This window comes from Ruditapes philippinarum, unplaced genomic scaffold, assembly GCF_026571515.1.
Source record: "Ruditapes philippinarum isolate M1 unplaced genomic scaffold, ASM2657151v2 ctg1861_1_1_1_1, whole genome shotgun sequence".
NCBI classification, from domain to species: domain Eukaryota; kingdom Metazoa; phylum Mollusca; class Bivalvia; order Venerida; family Veneridae; genus Ruditapes; species Ruditapes philippinarum.
In genome coordinates, this window is record NW_026866526.1 from 200,267 (window position 1) to 219,437 (window position 19,171).

General features: G+C 30.3%; 1 protein-coding gene across 1 annotated transcript; it reads left to right on the plus strand.

Moving 5' to 3' along the window:
* Nucleotides 1–515: 515 nt before the first annotated feature.
* Nucleotides 516–18,887, plus strand: LOC132732781 (LIM/homeobox protein Awh-like). Its single transcript, XM_060719293.1, has 5 exons — nucleotides 516–1,014; nucleotides 13,497–13,680; nucleotides 15,742–15,957; nucleotides 17,339–17,608; nucleotides 17,918–18,887. The coding sequence occupies exons 1-5, from the start codon at nucleotides 901–903 to the stop codon at nucleotides 17,980–17,982; spliced, it is 849 nt and encodes a 282-aa protein (XP_060575276.1). The 5' UTR covers nucleotides 516–900; the 3' UTR covers nucleotides 17,983–18,887.
* Nucleotides 18,888–19,171: the final 284 nt, after the last annotated feature.

The following is a 19,171-nucleotide window of genomic DNA, read 5'->3' on the forward strand; positions in this document are numbered from 1 at the left end:
CAGAATAATGACCGGACATCTTAATTATCAGCATTATATAATGACTACAAATTTTACCGTTTTCAAATATTTTAATTTTCTTTGAAGCTCTTAAATTAACAAGCAAATACCGTTATGCCGGGCGTGTTTCCTTGTAGATTTTTATTTGCGATAAGATTTAATTACTCGATAATTCAGCTAGAAGTGCGAATTCCAAATGTTTAACGTGTCAAGAAATTTGTACGTATTGATAGTAACAATATTTCTAGAAAAGAGATAAAAATCAACAACAATAAAAATCTAGTCCATCACGATCTTTGATTTCTTGATCTTAGTCGATAAGACGCATTGTGAGAGCTTCTAATATGCTTGAATAGACTGTCAGCGCGTGCCGTGATAAACCAATCAGGGGCGGGTTATTGACGCATTGTTAGCCAATCAGCGCTTGTTCCGACGCGCATATGCAAATATCTCATTAAAATTAAGTCCTCTCATTATTGAGAAATTTTCTAGAAAATAGATATTCAGAAATAGTGAAAGTTCGGAAAATATTTCATCAAACAGTTGTCAACGAAGTAGGAGTTTTTCAGAACGGCATGTGATTTAATTGTTTTTGAAGAAAATATTATTTCTAGTACCACATGACTCTCAGATCTAAAGTTAATTTTAAATAACTTTGATTTGAACATTCATAATTGGATTTACTTTTGCATAGGCTTTTAACAGTGCGAAGATACTATAGTTATATTTGATGCAAAGATTTTATGACATGTGTTATAAAAATAGTGTTAAAACTTCATTTTTCTTACTTCTATGAACATCAGTCAAGATCTATAAAACTTGTAATAGATCAATTGTAATTAAGACTGAATATCTAACGGACAAAATCGCAAACGACACGTGCAAAGCGTGCACGAGGCTATGCAACTAGAAATGGACTGCCATGAAGACGGTTACACGTCCGAATCTTCCTCGCACATGGATTTATACCCACCACCATCCCCGCCTAGAGGACTTCCGTTTGGTTTAATAAAGGTAAGAAGCAAAACATTTTCTTCTCAAGAATCGTTTTATGTCCTTTAACTCACCTTATATGGAAAAACGACTTTTTATTTTATCTAAATAATTATCAAATCGATTTTTTTCTATAATATACATGTATTGGTGAGAACCATGTTTACTATGCAAAGTTGAAATTTCCCTTACAAGAAAATGAATAAAATGTACATACAGATACATTAAACAAATTGAAATTATTCAATTATTACTGGCTAGAGATACAGGATTGCTTTCACAATTCCATGCGTGACATGTTAAATATTCAGAAATGATTAGAAAAAGACAAATTTTTAGTAACTTTATATTATTTTCAATCATTTTTTATTTAAGTTGAATGGAATACATTCCTAGCTTTCGTAACATATTGTTTTTTTTAAATAAAACATAAATAAATAAAAGAATAAATTGAATAAATAAATAAATAAATAAATAAGTAAATAAATAAATAAATAAATAAATAAATAAATTAATAAATAAATAAATAAATGAAATGAAATGAAATGAAATGAAATGAAACGAAACGAAATGAAATGAAATGAAATGAAATGAAATGAAATGAAATGAAATGAAATGAATGAATGAATGAATGAATGAATGAATGAATGATCTGTAAACACAAATAAAATATAGCATAACAAAGAATTATTTCTTTGCTTCAGTGTTCGTCATAAAGGTATGGACAATGCTCGATCCCAGAGAATAACATGTTTAATGATATTTCTTAAAGATTAATTCAATATATTCTCCTATATAATGGTATAAGTTGACATCTGTTTGTACGAATTTTCCTATTAAACATGGACATAGATAGTTTAAAAATAATGTTCCCCTGTCAAAAAAAAATAGAATAAAAAACATTATGTCACATATTTTTTTACTTTAATTTTAACATGGGTAGATAAATGAATAACTTAAATGATCCTGCTTATAATGTAATAAAAACAGGAAGTATAGTTTGCTTGGAAAGTTGCATGATTTTTAAAAGGATTTTTCCCCCATCCATTCATGGTAACACTACTTAAATATTGAGGATGCCGATGTGATTAAGTTCTTCAATGGAAAATTAAATTGTTTTGAGACCCAGAATTTGGTTAGTTACCTTCCAAAAAAATGTGATATCACCAATAATACTTTATAAAGAATATCATAAATTGTTATTTCTTTTAATCATTATTTCAACGAAATAAAATCAACTTAAAATTAATATAAATTGAGAACAGATAGTTTGAAAATGGACCGTTATTCTATGTTCGACTCCGGGATACTTTTTATCATCATATGACTTGCTAACAAAATAATCTAAGTCTTGAAAATTATCCAGAAAGAAAGCAGTTTCACACGCTTTAGTGTTGTTGTTATTGTTTTGTTGTTTTTAGGTCTCATTGTCGGTTTTTAGGTTCCTTGTTCGATTTTTTAGGTTCCATGTTCGGTTCTTTAATAGGTTCCATGTTCGGGAGAGAAAAAAAAAACACCGTTAGTACATGATGATTAGTTTCAAACGGTTTTACCATTAATTTCATCCAAAACATTGGCGGCTGAATTAATACTAACAGAATGATACCCTTTTAAATCTTCTAATATACTCTAAAATGAAATAAATACGAAACATGTACAAGTATTCATTTGAATTTCACATTTTCACAAATCAATCATTTTTATATGATTGTACGAAGACGTGTCTGGTAAAAGATAAGGAAATCAGGGCTTCGTGTCGTTATGAATGAAATATGTTACCTCAAACGAGCAAGATTAATAAAACAGTTCTGGTTAGTTCCAATAAACGGACTCGAGTGTGCCTGATATAATCAAGCTTTCTTCATTATCGAGCTAAAAAATATGTCAAAAGTAAAGAAGCTTTCGGGCTTTGAACTCGGAACTGTTCAATGTGGGTGTCAGAGATTTTAAAATATACCGGTCAACAGTGTAGGGTCTGATCAGATTGGGTGAATGTACAGGCTATGTTGCTTTTTATACTGATAGCACAAAAACTTCATCAATCTGCTAGCATTTGAGGAGTTTACATTAGAATATTATGGTTATAATATAAATATAATGTAGAATTTCGTAGATATGAAAAGAATTCTTGTAAAAGATAAAGGTATGCGTTAATGGTATGATTGAATATTACGACCTTAAAACTGCATGCCTTCATATGAGCAAAAATAGTTGAAGCAAATTAAACTTGAGAAAAAATGTACTCAGATTTTAAGAACAGTAAAAGGATTCAAGATTCAAATTATTATTCACATGTAATGTGCGATTAATAACTGATTTCGCTGTGTTTATCTTATATATTTCCACAGTGTGTCTAACGCAGTAAGGACGTTTTTTCATATTTTTTACCTCCATTTTTTGGCAATTTATGTGGATTTTAAGTGTCGTTTGCAATGTGCAACTACTTTCATTGTTGATTCCTCGATATTTTATTTTTTTAAAAACATTTTCAAATTTTTTACCAAAATAAGCAATAATTTTGAGGCATGCTTCTTGAAATGCGTACATATTGACATATCAAAATATAACATACATAACGGTAACGTAAACATATTACAGATAGTAACAAATTCACACTGTAATGTAAGTTACATATCAGTTATGTGTCAAGTTATGACACCGTTATTCGCCGACGATCTTTCCTAGATTAATGTATTAATCGAGACGGATTATCAGTCTTGCGTGGATTATCTTTTCCTTACGTGGAATTATCTTTCCTTGGATTATCATGACACTCCAGACAACGTGTCCTCCATGATACTTTTGTAACGCTAATGTTTTTCACAGTTTTAAACATATTAGTTTATTTCTAAAATTGTTTTTCTTTTAATCTGGACCTGTCTCCAATGTGTATTTGATTTAAAGATTTAATTTTAATTCGGATTACATGCCCTTTAGATAACTTGTTTATTTTACATTACGACAATATGGTAAAAAGTGGCAATACATTTCGCAAGAAAACATATAGGCGGACAAAATTTCTGTAAATATCTGGTCAAATTTGGTGAACTTTTTCTAGGGAAATTCAAACAAATTATCAAAATACTATTGTAAATTCATTCGGAACACCTCACCGATTAATCATCATCAGTCATTATCCGTAGTTTATAGAAAAGGGGGAAGGGGACATACTCATGGACCCGTTAGATTTATAAATAACTCAGACATGGTGTTTTGAAGGTACTGAAAACTTTTGATATTCCTCTGTCATTGTAATTTTTTGTTGGTTATGTCAGTACAATTTGGTAAATGTATTTACCCGAAACTAATAATTTCGGTAGCTTTGTATGTCTTTGTGACTCTCCGAATGGAGGTTAGAAAGTTGAAAATCAAGCACTGACAGTTGGCGCCAAACAAGTTAGAAACCGAATTAATTTCGTAAAAAATCTAAACGTATGACTGACAGTTAATTGGGTTTATTTTGAAATTGACAATAAATAAATAAATAAATAAATAAATGATAATAAATAAATAAATAAATAAATAAATAAATACAATAAATAAATAAATAAAAAAAATAAATAAATAAATAAATAAATAAATAAATAGAAAGAAAGAAAGAAAGAAAGAAAGAAAGAAAGAAAAAGAAAGAAAGAAAGAAAGAAAGAAAGAAAGAAAGAAAGAAAGAAAGAAAGAAAGAAAGAAAGAAATACAAATGATGACAATAAGCCACACCAGCTGCTAGCTTACAGAATATTGGTCGCTCTACTCAGGTGCCCGCTCGGCACGAAGGGGCACCTGGGGTCTTTCTCTTCGAGTAAAAATTGGAAAGTCGCTATGTAACCTTATCAGGACCGACGTGAAGAGAAAATCCTTAAGCATGTTGTACTCAGTGTTTTTTTAAGCTGTGTAAATCTGATATCCCTATTTTTTCTTAAAGGCACATTATGCCTCAGAAATAAGTAACATTTTTATTTAGAAAGGGCAAACATGAGTTTTATAATGTTTAAATTATGGTTTTAGAGAATGCTAGATGCATGTTACCTTAAAGTAGTGATTAGTGATATATGCGAAATATTTTTTTTTTTTTTTTTTTTTTTTGGGGGGGGGGGGGGGAGGGGGGGGGGGGGGGGGGGACATAATGGGACTTTTTTAAACAATGTTGAAAAATTCGGCCAAGTATGTATGACTCCACGAGGGAGGGGCAGCTATTAAGAATACCACTATCTATCATAGCTGTTTTTCCATAAAATATTGTGTTATTTATTTCGATATTAATTTTTCACTGTATCAAGTTTGATATATCTTAGTGTATGGTAATTAAGTTTTAGACATTCAGTTCAATTTTGTAAACATAAACGTTATTTTTTTTTATATGTCATGCTAAATTTTAAAAAAAATTTAAATTTTTAATTATTTAAAAAAATTTTTTTAAATTTTAGCTGCCTAAAATATTGTTAAATTTTTTAATAATTCAAAAAAAGTTTTAAAAATTAAACCTTAAAAAAATTAATTTCTTTTTAAAAGCCTTTTTAATTCTTGTTAAGTAAAATTTAATAAAAAATACCTAATCTTTTTAAATTGTTGTTTTTTAGAAAAAGGAAAATTTATTATTTGCACAGGTCAAATTAATTTTTAATTTACATTTCGCTACTTTTATGACAAATAATTTATTGAACATTTAGAGCTACTTTCTTCAGAAGTAAAAAAAAAATCTTTTCTGTGGCATAATGTGCCTTTAAAAAGTCAATGTGCACCGCACTATATATTAAATTAAAAATATACATGGAATCCACCCTACTTTTTGTGTTTTATTGCTAGACATCTTTTTGTTTACAAGCCAAATAAAAATGCATTTTGTTATCATTTATTTTCATGTACACTGTAATCAAGTGTCATCAATTCATTCTACACCAAATTTAAATTAATTTCAAATAATAAAACTATCACTGACTGACATATTGTGTTACCGAGCAATCTGTTACTAAACCTTATAACTATCACCATTTCGTGCGTCTTGTAGGCGCTCGCATGTCGACAAGCCTTTGTATGATACCGCGTTTATGTCAATCGCCCATAAAACGTCACCGAGACACGAGCACCGTCGCTTAATCTTACATCTATCATTAAACTTAAGTGCGTTTTATAATAATATTTTCCGACGATTTTCTTCTTGAAAGGTCCCATTTCCTTTTACACGAGAATTCCGTGCATGAGAGGGATAAAGCGGCGGTTTTGGAGAAAATTCCCTCATTTCTTCGAGTAACATACTAAAACAATAAAAGTGCTTTACGACACACTACAAGTGGTTTAAACGTATTAAATACGGACAGTTTAAAGCGATTTTCTTTGTTTTAAACGTTCATCATCTATTATAACTTCCGAATACATCTTGCACTTTCTTTAACAATTAATCTTTAAAAACGTTGCAAGGCTTTTATGGGAGCATGTACACGCGCTTTTGATGTTGTTTGTTGTATGTCTTGTCTTTCAGCAGCTGTAAACGATAGTATCAGATCATGTTATAAACAAAGATACAAAAAGTAAACGCAAACGCAAAATAAACCCGTGTGGGTGCGTTTGTTTATATAACATATACTTTACAAAAGACAAGCTTTTACACGTCATTTTGAAAATCAATAGTAATAATATTTGCACTATATAATTGATTCCTAATTTGCTAATATAAAAACAAAATGTTAAACATATGAAAAAAATTATATGTTCAAGATACATACAATTGTTGGTTGATACTTGAAAAATCTTTACAAATTTGTTGCTTTAAATATGTGTTCATTTATGAAGCATAGTGTTTATTTTTTACATGGGGACTTTTTTATTTAAAAGTTAAAAGAGTCTCGCGCGCAACGTGCAAACGTTTAATTTAATTATACATAAAAAATAACCAGTACGTTACACAATATAAAAGGTTACAGTGAAGCTATACAGGGGGCATATATTGCATTTTATGCGAACTTAAAACTTTTTTACTAAAAAAAGGGCATTTGCTGAAAGATATGATCAATTAAAAATGATATTACAATGAACGAGGCTTAAAACATCAAAATTTCCCAAAAAAATGCACTGAAGAAAACGATGCACTAAAATGAAAAAACACCGTCTTAACAAGTAATCATTCTAACCTTTAAGGAGATGTTAAAAGATAAAATAAGTGAATGAAAGAAAAAACAAGTTTTATCTAAAACCAAATACCTTGCATGGCCATTGAAGTTCGGGTTCATTTGGCAAGTCATTTTTCTCTACCCTTTTTAATTGTAAAATAAAAAAAGTTGAAAAAGAAAACCAAAGTTTTATCAAAATCAATTTTTTCAAATTTCTATTGAATTGGCAAACATCTAAAAAAATAAGAACAAAAAACATACCAAATTACATATTGCTTTTAAAATCATGCCAACCTTAAAAATAATTTAAAATTATATGTGTTCCACAGAATTTTTTTTTGTATATATATATAATGGGTGGTGAGGTGTGAGTATGTGAGATCTAAAACAATTTCTTAATTTGATTAACAAAATTACTATTACAGTTAATGTTTTGTGAAGAAAAATATTACTATAACAGGATTATAATCGTTTCGTAACTAGATGTTTGCTTAGAATGTGTCTGACCAGGTTTAAGCAAGATATTATGACACTTAAACATGTTGATATGTATAAAATCACATACTTATTCAGCACATTTTTCATATATGATAAAGAAACATATAACATTTTTTGTTTATCTATCGACAAATAAAAAGGACAATCGTAGAAAGCTATGCACGAATAACCTAATTTCTAACAAATCATTGATAGATTTTTTTTTCAAAAATATTACTCAATACTATTTTGTTTAAATAACAAAATGGAAATTGTTGATATTTAAAAATGAAAGTTCTTTTTAGTATGGATGTAGAATTTTGTAGCAATTTGTTTTGACATGTGTTCATTGATACGGAAATAATACAAAATCAAAAGGCACGGCAAAGAAAATGTCAAATGATTTAAGAATCAATGAAGATGACTGTTTAAGCACAAGCGTTTGTTTTGAGGAGGCACTTGTAAAAGGAACTAATTTGATGTCATCAAACATTCGTTCTCATTTTTCTTTTCTCGGTTATGAGTCTCGATTCATCTTCACGCCACACTCAATATTCAACAATGCAATCTCCGAAAATTAGATTTATCCGAATTCTATGAAACATGCAAATGAAGAGCGCTTGAAAGCAATACAAATTTCAAATGCTCAACGTACATATTTGTCGTCTGATTTTTCACATAGATTTCTGGGACAAACTGACAAATCTAAAGTGAAACAAGTCTCTTATTCTGTCATTTCGATGTTATGAAAATGTGATTTTACCAGATTTTTATTTCAAAACCGGAAGTTGCCACGTCTTGCACGGAATCGTATGAGCATATTTAGAGACAGACCGGAAATGTCTCTTAGTATCGCGTCTTTTGGAGCGCGTGAGCCTTTGTGCCTTACGACGGCGCAGATTTTGTCTTGACTTCCGGTCACGTGACGACACGAGCAGATTTCACGAGACAACGTTTTCTTTGAAACGAATTTTTTTCTCTTCCATAACCCATTAAAGGTAAAACTGTGGGAACACATAAACTCTATAAGTCCGGAAATACATTACTGCGACACTATTGGACGCCAAGGCGCTTTTATCTTTAGAGAGAAATGTCTTAAAACAGAAATGATAACCGTCGGTAAATATGTCCGGCCTTTAAAACAACGTTAAAACATCTAGAATGTCAGTTAACTAAAATGCGTTAATGCACGAAACTTGTCTTAGAGGGAATGCATAAGAAAAAAAGGAAGAGGCGAGATTGTAGGATTATAGTTAGATTGTTGATAAAAACAACATTAAGACGTCAGCATTATTTTCTCCGATTGTAAAATCGTATTTAAGATTATTCTTTGATCTTGGAAAAAGAAAAGAATAAAAAATCAATTGTGAACTATAGGGAGTAGTTTGAAATTGTCCAGATATTATCTTACGTAAAGCAAATAACTTATATGACATTGTAAGAAAAAGAAGAGGAAACAACAGAATATTATGTTATTCCGAGTGAAAAAAAAACAGCAACAATAATGTCAGAGTTAAAGTTTTCTAATATTAAAGGGACTCCACTGAGGATTTTTGACATGATTGGACTGAAAAGACTTTTTGAGATTGATATTCCATTTGATGAAGGTCTATACCAGTAACTTGTGTACAAAATTTAAATCATTCGATCACTCCGTTTTTTTCTAGAAGTATGTGTCTATTTGTGTAAAATGAACCCAAACCGGCTAAGTATAGAACAAAAATGCGATTGGTAATTCATCGAAGAGTATTTTTTTTTTAATTATCATTTGCAAATTTTCTGTTTAAAGTGCCAAAGTTGATCTATATAAGAAATTGAATTTTTATGTAGGTTTTTTTTTACCTCAGTGGAGTTCCTTTAATAACCAGCCGGTTAGAGTATATTTGGGGACAAGATCGGAACTGAACATATTTATTCGCAATAGGGAGTTGAATTTGCGTTCCTATAATACAATTTAAAAAAAAATGAATGTTTGACTTCATCAACAATTCTTGGATTAAACTCACTACGGTGTTGGCGCAGTATCTCTAGACGCTTGCAGAAATCATGATCACAAAGTAGAAAAATATCACCCTTTTCGCCGATTCTTACTTTTTTATTCATTATCGTATAAAAATTGATGCGAAAAGATGAATGAGCCATCTTATGGTGCATTACGCCCGATGACAAGCGCATTATCCGGTGTCTACCGGAATAGGGTTTTTAGCGTGGTGCTCCAACACTTATTTTATTCTTACGCCTTCATGTCATTTAAGGTGACGACCCCGTCGGCTTTTATAACAATGAGCGCAGTAATACATGTATATTCAACTTAACATCATTGCACGACACAGAGGCACATTTTCATTTTGAACATTTATGTACCATATTATTTTTTTGCCTCTAACACAGTAAACAAATTTCTTTTGCTTTCCTCCCGTCTGTTTCATAAGCACATACCCATATATATGTAACCATTTTTGCTCACAACAACCATATTCTATTTAATAATTTATTTATTTATTTGGCGACGAACAAGAGGGATTTTTTTACCAATATTTTCACTTATTTATTTGTATATTATGGTTAAGGCCTACTTCTCTATGTAAATTTAGAAATTTATAATGGTTATAAATCTTATACTATATTGTACTACGCTGAGAACAATGCGAAGGTAGCATTATTTTCTTTACTTTATTACCTTATTTTTTGTACTCCATAAATTTGTGATATTTAATGTTCGAAGTTAAAAAAAAAAAACAAAAAACTTTTCTCACTTGAGCTTGTTCGAAAATATTAAATGTTCTTTATGTAAAAAAATAAATAAAAGACTTACACATTTATTTATTTGTTTGTTTGTTTGTGTTTGTTTGTTTGTTTGTTTATTCGTTCGTTCGTTCGTTCGTTTATTTTTTATTTATTCATTCAATTTTGAAGATAAACTTTGACTGAACATTATACCAACTTCATCTTGATATATTCATTTCTTTCGGGAAAATAATCATAGAATCATAGTTATATTTTACAACATTAATAAATCTATCTTCATATAAATTTGTGGGCGGAGCTAATAGACAAGGATTCTATGCTTTGTGATAATTTGTCCTTGTTATCAAACTGGTCAATCAGAGCGTCTTCGTATTCCCAAATTCCCATGGCATTTTCATGATCTATAAATCGATACACTAACTCTGCCACGTGCCGCCATTGACAACTACCATACCAAGTTACCGTTCTTTGTAGTTTCACACCAGATGGCGTCTCGAGAGTTGAACAGTAGGGGGCGCTCGGTAATGAACTTCAGAACGCGGTGTTGAGTGCCAATGAATGGACCTGATCAAGATTTTTTGTCAAGTTTTATTTTGTCTCTTGATTGTTTTGGAATTTCATTTTTGATGGTCGTGCGAGTAGAAATATTGGGCGAGAATTCTGGGTGACGTAATTGTTTAAACTTCAAACGAATGTCGACACCTTCAATACCAATGGCCCAAAGAAACTTAAAAAGAAGTTAATAAAATAAAAACATACTGCATACTACATTCATACGAATTTCAATATATTTTGCAAATACTGGTATGTTACGACTTGATTTTTCATTTTTATTTGAAAAGGAAACAACCATACTCCATATTGGGATCTTTCAAATCTATTTTTTGTCCATATTGACCAATTTTTGTAAAAAAATCCTTTGAAATCATTTTAAATATATAAACTCTTTTTTTTAAAAAGGCCAACCTTTGTCTATGGAAAAAACCCAGACACTGATACCCTGTCAACTTCTGATGTATCCCTTAACAGAGTAGTTGAATCTCTTACTCATGATCTTTTAAATGCAAACAAATGGCGTGCTTTAACAATGCTACCCAAATTAAGGTTATGTATTTCCTTTAAACACAAGTAAAATCATATTTGTGAAACTTATCCTTATATTTTGTATAAAACTGATCAAATTGTTTGTAGCTCTGAAAATATTGAATGTAACAATTAACAACACATTGTCTTTGCAAAGGCGTATTGATAATGTTTTAAAAAATGCAACTCATTGTTACACTTGTTATATTGTATAAAACTATTCATGTCTATACCTGTACGTCAAACGTTTTACAATGCATATATTTTACCACATCTTGACTATTGTTGTATAATAAACGGTATCTGTACATCTTTCTTAGAAGATAAACTTTCATTGTTCTTTGTTGAAGGTCTCATGGAATTTATGAAAACATTATCTGTTTAATCGTTCGTCTGTCTATACATGAAGTCTTCCTGAAATAAAATTTTGACTTTTTAAATTTCATCATCTATTCATCCATGAAATAAAATAATAAATGGATAAATGTAAGCTTCAGTTACTGTTACCTGTATACTGAAATACTCCAAGTGCATCGTGGCTTATTCTTTCTTTTTAGCTACTTTATTTTCTTTGATAACCGTTTTTGTTTTATTCATGTATAATTTCTAAGAACTTAAGCTTACAACGTGCCATAGCGTTTGTTTGATTGATTTTTGTATTTTCTGATCGCAAGATCAGTAAATACATAGCTAACATCCACGGTCTAACACAAATTTTCCTAACAGACCTAACAACGCAAAGTAGTTCTCACTCAAAACTGCTTAAAAACCAGCAATTAAAAATAAAGAATAATTTTTAATGTATGCATTTAACGAATTACAGTGCATTAAAAGTTTAGAGTAGTCAATAGAAATATGAGGTTACAATCATAAATTTCGCGGATGAATATCTTTTTTACCCAATGAAAAATGTTCGGCTATTTCCGTAAAGCTTAATCAATGAAAATGCTATTTTTAGCTATGTCGATTACCGAATACTCCAGAGTGTAGTACACATAAATCTGACTGTCGAGTAGTGGAATAAATACATGTCGTACTGTTTTGGCGAGAAGATTTTCGCTAAATTATTTTCATTAGTGTTAAACAACAGGTTTTTAGTGAAGAAAATACCTCGAAATTAGTAAGGATTACAAACACGGAATGGAAATTCTCAATTTAGAAATACAATGTATTTGTTATTATTCAAGCTACATATGTATTACTTCACCGTGGTGCAGAGGTAGCGCGCTCGTTTAGGGTGTAAGAGGCCCAAGGTTCAAATCCTAGTCGAGGCAACTTTTTTTTTTTGAAGTGTCTTTTTTAAGGAAGTAGCCACGATATGCAAGGATAAAGTATGGCTGTCATAAAAAATGAAAATGATTTTTTGATGCAACTCTAGTCATGCAAAATTCCATATGTATCAATCTCAAACTGTTATAGACGCAGTCGCTGCGTAAGATTAATTATAGTATATAAAAATAAACTTATATAGGAAAATACATACAGATAGTCAGTATGATTTAGATTGCAAAGATCAGAAAATACCACAGAGGTTGCAGCCCTTTGATTTCTTATTTCTTTTATTTATTGGCTCTTTTAATGTTGAGTTATTAAATAAAGGAAGAAAAAGATTTTTAAAGATTTAAACAATAATATCAAGCCCCTTATTTCGGTAGCGCTTTCCATGCTTATATAAATGCATAAATATATATAAAAAAGTAGTCAACTTCAAATTCTTAATATTTCATTTCATATGCATATCATTTAAATATAAATATGATACATGTATGTAGATAGAGGTAATACATGTCACTGTAACAAACCAATTTTACCTTACCTTATTTCGTTGAGGCATTTTATGTGAGAAGTTAAATTCAATAAAATATATTATTTCAAGATGTTTGTAGTGGTGCATTTTTGTTTTGTTGTCACATTAGTGGTGGTTTCTTTGTACTCGAAAGGCAATTGGTAAACCTATTGACAATTTCGTTCAATTTTTATGTCCTCTTAATGTAAATTTACAATACTTAAGTAAATCAATTGTGTCATAAAATAATGTTCTGTTCATGTTTCTTAGGCGTTCTTTGATTAATTTGATTTTGTTTTCAATTTCAGACCGACGACGATATTTGCTTCGGCTGCGGTTTACACATTACCGACAGATTTATCCTCAAGGTCAATGACCAATCTTGGCACGTGGCTTGTCTTCGATGCTGCGTCTGTCAGACGGCCCTAGACCGTCAGAACACGTGCTTTATCCGGGAAGATAACATTTACTGTAGACTGGATTACGCGAGGTAGGTTTTATTGTAGCAGACCCGAGGGTTTTCCTCTTCTGATGAGTTAATAATAATTAAATAATAAATAATTATTTTGGAATGGAATGGTGACAATGGACCGAAAAAATGAAATATGAGAGTACATCATCATCATCATCATCATCATCATCATTATTATTATCATCATTATTATTATCATCATCATCACGTTTTTATGTAATTTTTTTAATTGATCATTTTCATAAGTTATGAAAATGCCAGTTATTTACTTGCACAACGCATGACAACAAAATCAAAATAATAATAATAATAATAATAATAATAATAATAATAATAATAATAATAATAATAATAATAATAAATAAATAATAATAATAATAATAATAATAATAATAATAATAATAATAATGATAATAATAAATAAATAAATAAAAAATAAAAAATATAATTATGATAATTAATCTGAAGAAAAAAAACTATAGACTTATAAATAAAATATTTCTTTTCAATTAATCTCACTTACTCTACCTTGAAAAAATAACAACACTTACTTCGTAAAACGATTCATATGTGTATAGATGTTGTTGTTTTTTTGTTTTTTTTTAAGAACAAAATCTGAACCCTACTTTTCATATTTCATAATTTATGCAACGTCTGCGGTAAATCTAAAACCAATTTTTTTCTTTTATTGCTGCACAGCATGCAATATAAGGGATGGAATGAACATGTTTACATTTAATTTTATTATCAAAATATAACTGAACATTGATAAAAGTCGCAACAAGTGTCATATTATAAAGTAAAAACAAAGTTATTTGTAAATATTAAAAAAGACTGCACGCGAAATTTGCCATAGACTGCTGAATTTGCAAAACATTTCGAGTTTTTAAAGAGACAATTTAAAATTTTAGTAGTCTGAAATTGAAAGTTTTGATACAATAAACCTTTTAGTTTTTCGAAAATAATTTTTAACATATTCTAGACTATTTCCTTAAATTTGACAAAATCTTTCGCCCGACTTATTAGAATTTTAAAGTAAAGGTTTTTATTTCACATAAAACTTGATTTATGCATTAAAAAGTCAGTACAAAAGACAACAACTTAATGAATCTTAAAACTTTGCTAAACATTTTCAATGTGAGGATATTTGTCTGTAATATTCTACTCAAAATTCTTTTGTTCATTTTATAACAAGTGCGTTTATTTTTGTTATTGAATCAGTTGGGTTCTTTAGAAGTCAAAAGATTTGCTCGATTAGTATTCTGGAAGCAGAATGTTGTTCTCAACTATTGACTATGACACTTGGTTATATCGGAGTTACGGAAATCGAGTTACACACACCGTTTAGACCCTAAATTAGCCCCAATTTACTAGACTAATCAGCCCATAGAATTGCAGCCTTGTTAGCAAATATCAGACGAGAAATCAATTTGTCGTCTGCTTTACAGAATTCGTACGGAGTGCTTTGGACTTTGGTCCTCCGAGAGGCAGCGGATGAATACATCATTATTTGGTTATGTTTTGTAAAGATGCATTGCTATGCTGCTGTCATTGTTGCTGTAAATAGTGGAAGAAAAAAATTGTTTTGAATCAAATTATCTTCGAAAAAATATGATATTTCTTGATTTTTGATCGTTTAAATTAAATAGCATGAATACGAATGTCTAATTTAAGCACGGACTTTATTTGTCAAAAATGACTTAGTAGAAAAGTGTTGTTGTTTGTTTTGTTTTTTTTGACTATGGTCAACTTTTTGTTGATTTTTTGTATTTGTTTTTAAAGGCAAATATTGAAAATTCCAACCTATTTATAAACCAACACCCCAAAAAACATGTTCATCGTGGTGTTCAATTTGTTATTATAATTATGCTTAATGTATCTAATTTACTTGCTGCGTGCTGTGCTTGAATTTGAACAGTCAATATTTTGGATTTTGGGCAGACCCTTTTATGGTACAATACATCTGTAATACTGTTTCATGAGTTCAAATGGTTACTGTGCATATTTAATTACTGTATAAACATCAGAAAACCTTAGAAAATGACAATTATTATAAATATGTAATGTTCTTTGCTTTTTTACAGGGAGTTCGGCGCAAAAATGTTCGAAATGTTTCCGTTCTATACAACCTACAGATTGGGTGAGACGTGCACGTGATCATGTATACCATCTCGCGTGCTTTGCCTGTGACTCGTGCAAACGCCAGTTATCAACGGGAGAAGAATTTGCCCTCCATGGGAACAAAGTGTTGTGTAAACCGCATTACCTTGATGTCTTAGAAGGCGGAAGTCACAAAGGTAATTATCTAAATATAGAAATTCATATCTCGTCTAAGTCCCGGAATGAATGCCACCTTTTTGTGTGGAAAAAATCTGCTATATACCGTAAAAATGGAAGAAACACACCTAGATCTGGAATACATTATTCACGTAAAACATGGCGGGACGTTGCACCCGAAAATGTCTTAAATAAAATCAAATACAGTACAAAATCGATTTATGAAAATGTCAACACGTACAAATCATTTTATCCAAATTATAATTTGTGATCTTTCGAACTTCCTTTCATGAAAAAAAAAATTCTTACATGAATACATATGTTCTGCTGCATGGCAACCATAGCTAACGTGATTTTTTAACATCTTTTGAACCCAAACATCACAATCTGGGATATTAATCGTTAAACGTAGCATTTATTTCATGTTTCATTGCAAAGAAAACATTTGAAATCCCTTGATACAACACGTAACGATCGTCTGCGTTTCTGTTGTTTTATCCGCCATCTTGATAGCGCCGCAGTAAATGATAAATTGGCTTTTGATTGGCCGATAGTGAACTTCATAAAGCAGGTTCGCAGATAATAATTACATAAATTAGCTATAGAGACAAATTAAAGTGTAGTAATTTGTCAACATTTGACTTGTGGTTGTGTCATTTATAACGCTTGTTTTACTACTGGCATGGATTAAAGCCACCGACTGAGATCTCTTACCAGATAAGATGATTTATTGCATCTCTTGTGGCCAGAATTTAGCTGGTGGTCTTTGACCATCATTTGAGATCATTTACATTAACATAGAAAATGATCCAATTGGAAAATGTGAAAACGAGAAAAATGAATTGCATAATGAGACACATTTATTTAGGCATTCAAAAGTAATGAATTTTATGGGAGCTAGAAATTATTTGTTTTTCTTTCAAAAATAAAAAAAAACCTGTCTCATATTAACATTTATTATATACTTATAAATGAAATATCGAGAAATATTGATGAAATAAAATGCATATATTCATTTTCTGTATTCTCACTGTAAAAAAATATTTTTCACTGCAGTGAAACATATTTTCCGTATTTTCACTGGCGTCTTGACGGACTGCTTTTCTTTTCTAAATTTAGCTACATTTTTTTGTATTACTTTATAATCAATAATGTATAATATAATAAACAGAAAATTCAAGTTTTTTCCCTATAAATACAGGATTTATTTTCTTCTTGTGTTACGAAAATTACTATATACTGACATTCATTTCTTCAATACCACTCGATGAAACTAAACCCTGTATTCATAGAAAAAAAATATCCTCTGTATATTAGACATTTAAATTTCAAAAAATAATTTATATGATATAACTCGTTTCAAATACTAATATTTTTATACATGCACTTCTGTTTTTCAAGATTCTGACTCATCACAAAAGACCAAAACAAAGCGAGTGCGGACAACTTTTACAGAAGAACAAATCCAAGTTCTACAGGCCAATTTTCAGCTGGATTCGAACCCGGATGGTCAAGATCTAGAAAGGATAGCACAGATCACCGGTCTCAGTAAGCGCGTGACACAAGTCTGGTTCCAAAACTCACGTGCGCGTCAAAAGAAGCAACAACAACAACATAATGGAAGCCATTCTAGTCCTGGATCCTTGTCGTCACAGAAAATGGAGCTAGAAGGTACATGTATGTTATATTTAACTTTCATTTTTAAAGTTACTCGCGTGGTAAAGAAATTAATTTCGTCATGTGTTCTTTTAATTGATATTTTTTCGAAAGTTCTACTATATTTTACAGAATTCCAGCAAACAAATTTTTAAATGCAAAATGAGACTCTGCCTTAACAAAGTTTGGATGTTAAAAATGTTAAAAACTTTTTTTTCATTCCTTTTCAATTTACTGATAAACACGAAAAAATAACTGATTATCATACTTACTTACACTTTTACTACGTCATCTCTTATGCAAATTTTGTCTTTTTTATTGCAGTTGAGTGTCACTGGGGAAATACATCGGACAGCCAGGACAGCAACAATGTCTCGTTTTCAGACTGAGCATGCGCAGATCTAGTTTTTTTTAAAAATTTAAAACGGCGCAAAAAAGAGCAATACCTAAAGGGCGACGAAAGGACGAAAACTGGTATGGACGATTTTTAAGTCATGTGCGGGTTGTCGAAGAAAAAAAACTGCAATACTATAATATTCTGCAATAATTATACGAAGAGATATCGGGTCACATGACTTCGTGACGTCATCATTTTATGTTTAAGGACAAATTTAGTGAAATTGTGCGCATAAAACATAATATATATGTGTCATAGTTAAAACGCTGAATACTTGCACAAGTGAATGTTGACTTTGCAAATCGCAATGTTTTGATTTTATTATCTTTTTAAACTAAGCTCTATCCAAGTTTTACAGCATACTGTAGCGGAGCGTTAGCATGGAATTTTCGTGACAACAAAACTTATGAAAGCTTGTACATAAAGATTCATTTATATCAAAATGATAACGTACATTTTACTTACATTGAACGAGATTTCATCACGCCACGTGACAACCAGACGATATTTTCATCATTGACTTTGTTTAACAAACAAACATGTGTATTTTCAATATTTATTAGTTCTGGTAAAGTATGTTTTACCGCATGGCTTTTTACTAAATGAAGGAGATTATCAAATATTTGAAATAGATCATTGCCGAAAAGGACAAAATTAGTAAAAACATTTGCGATCATGATGATTGTGTTTTTGCTTTTTGTAAGATGGAATAATATCATAAAACATTATTTTACACTCACGTGTTATCACACGTGTATACACATTTATGTACACGACCTTATATGTGAACTATGAACAGTACATAATGTAATATGTGTTATACAATATAGTTATATATGAGTAACATATTTTGTTTATTGTTGAAATTGTGTGCAGTGTTATTGTATTAAAATATTTATAACTTATTTTACTTTCTTAATTTTCATTTTCCCTTAGCGTCTCGTAAGGATAGCTTAAGTCTAAATTGACTTTAAAAGTCAAATTAACCTTTAAAACCTTTAACAGACGTGTAAGACCTTAGACAACGCGTAAAATTCTGCTTTATTTCCAGAGGCCACGATGAACAGGAACAGTTCCGAATACAAGCCCGCCATTCAAGAATAAAAAAGAAAAGCGTTGTCAGCACAACGCTGTTCACTCAAATCAGACTTAGCACAAAATACGATTTTAAATTTCTGAGT

Bases quoted from the DNA above. Each gene is read 5' to 3' on its own strand.
- LOC132732781 (XM_060719293.1), top strand. From the start codon at position 901: ATGCAACTAGAAATGGACTGCCATGAAGACGGTTACACGTCCGAATCT. The intron at 1,015-13,496 runs GTAAGAAGCAAA...TTTCAATTTCAG, and splicing joins TTCCGTTTGGTTTAATAAAG to ACCGACGACGATATTTGCTT. The intron at 13,681-15,741 runs AGGTTTTATTGT...TTTGCTTTTTTA, and splicing joins TAGACTGGATTACGCGAGGT to CAGGGAGTTCGGCGCAAAAA.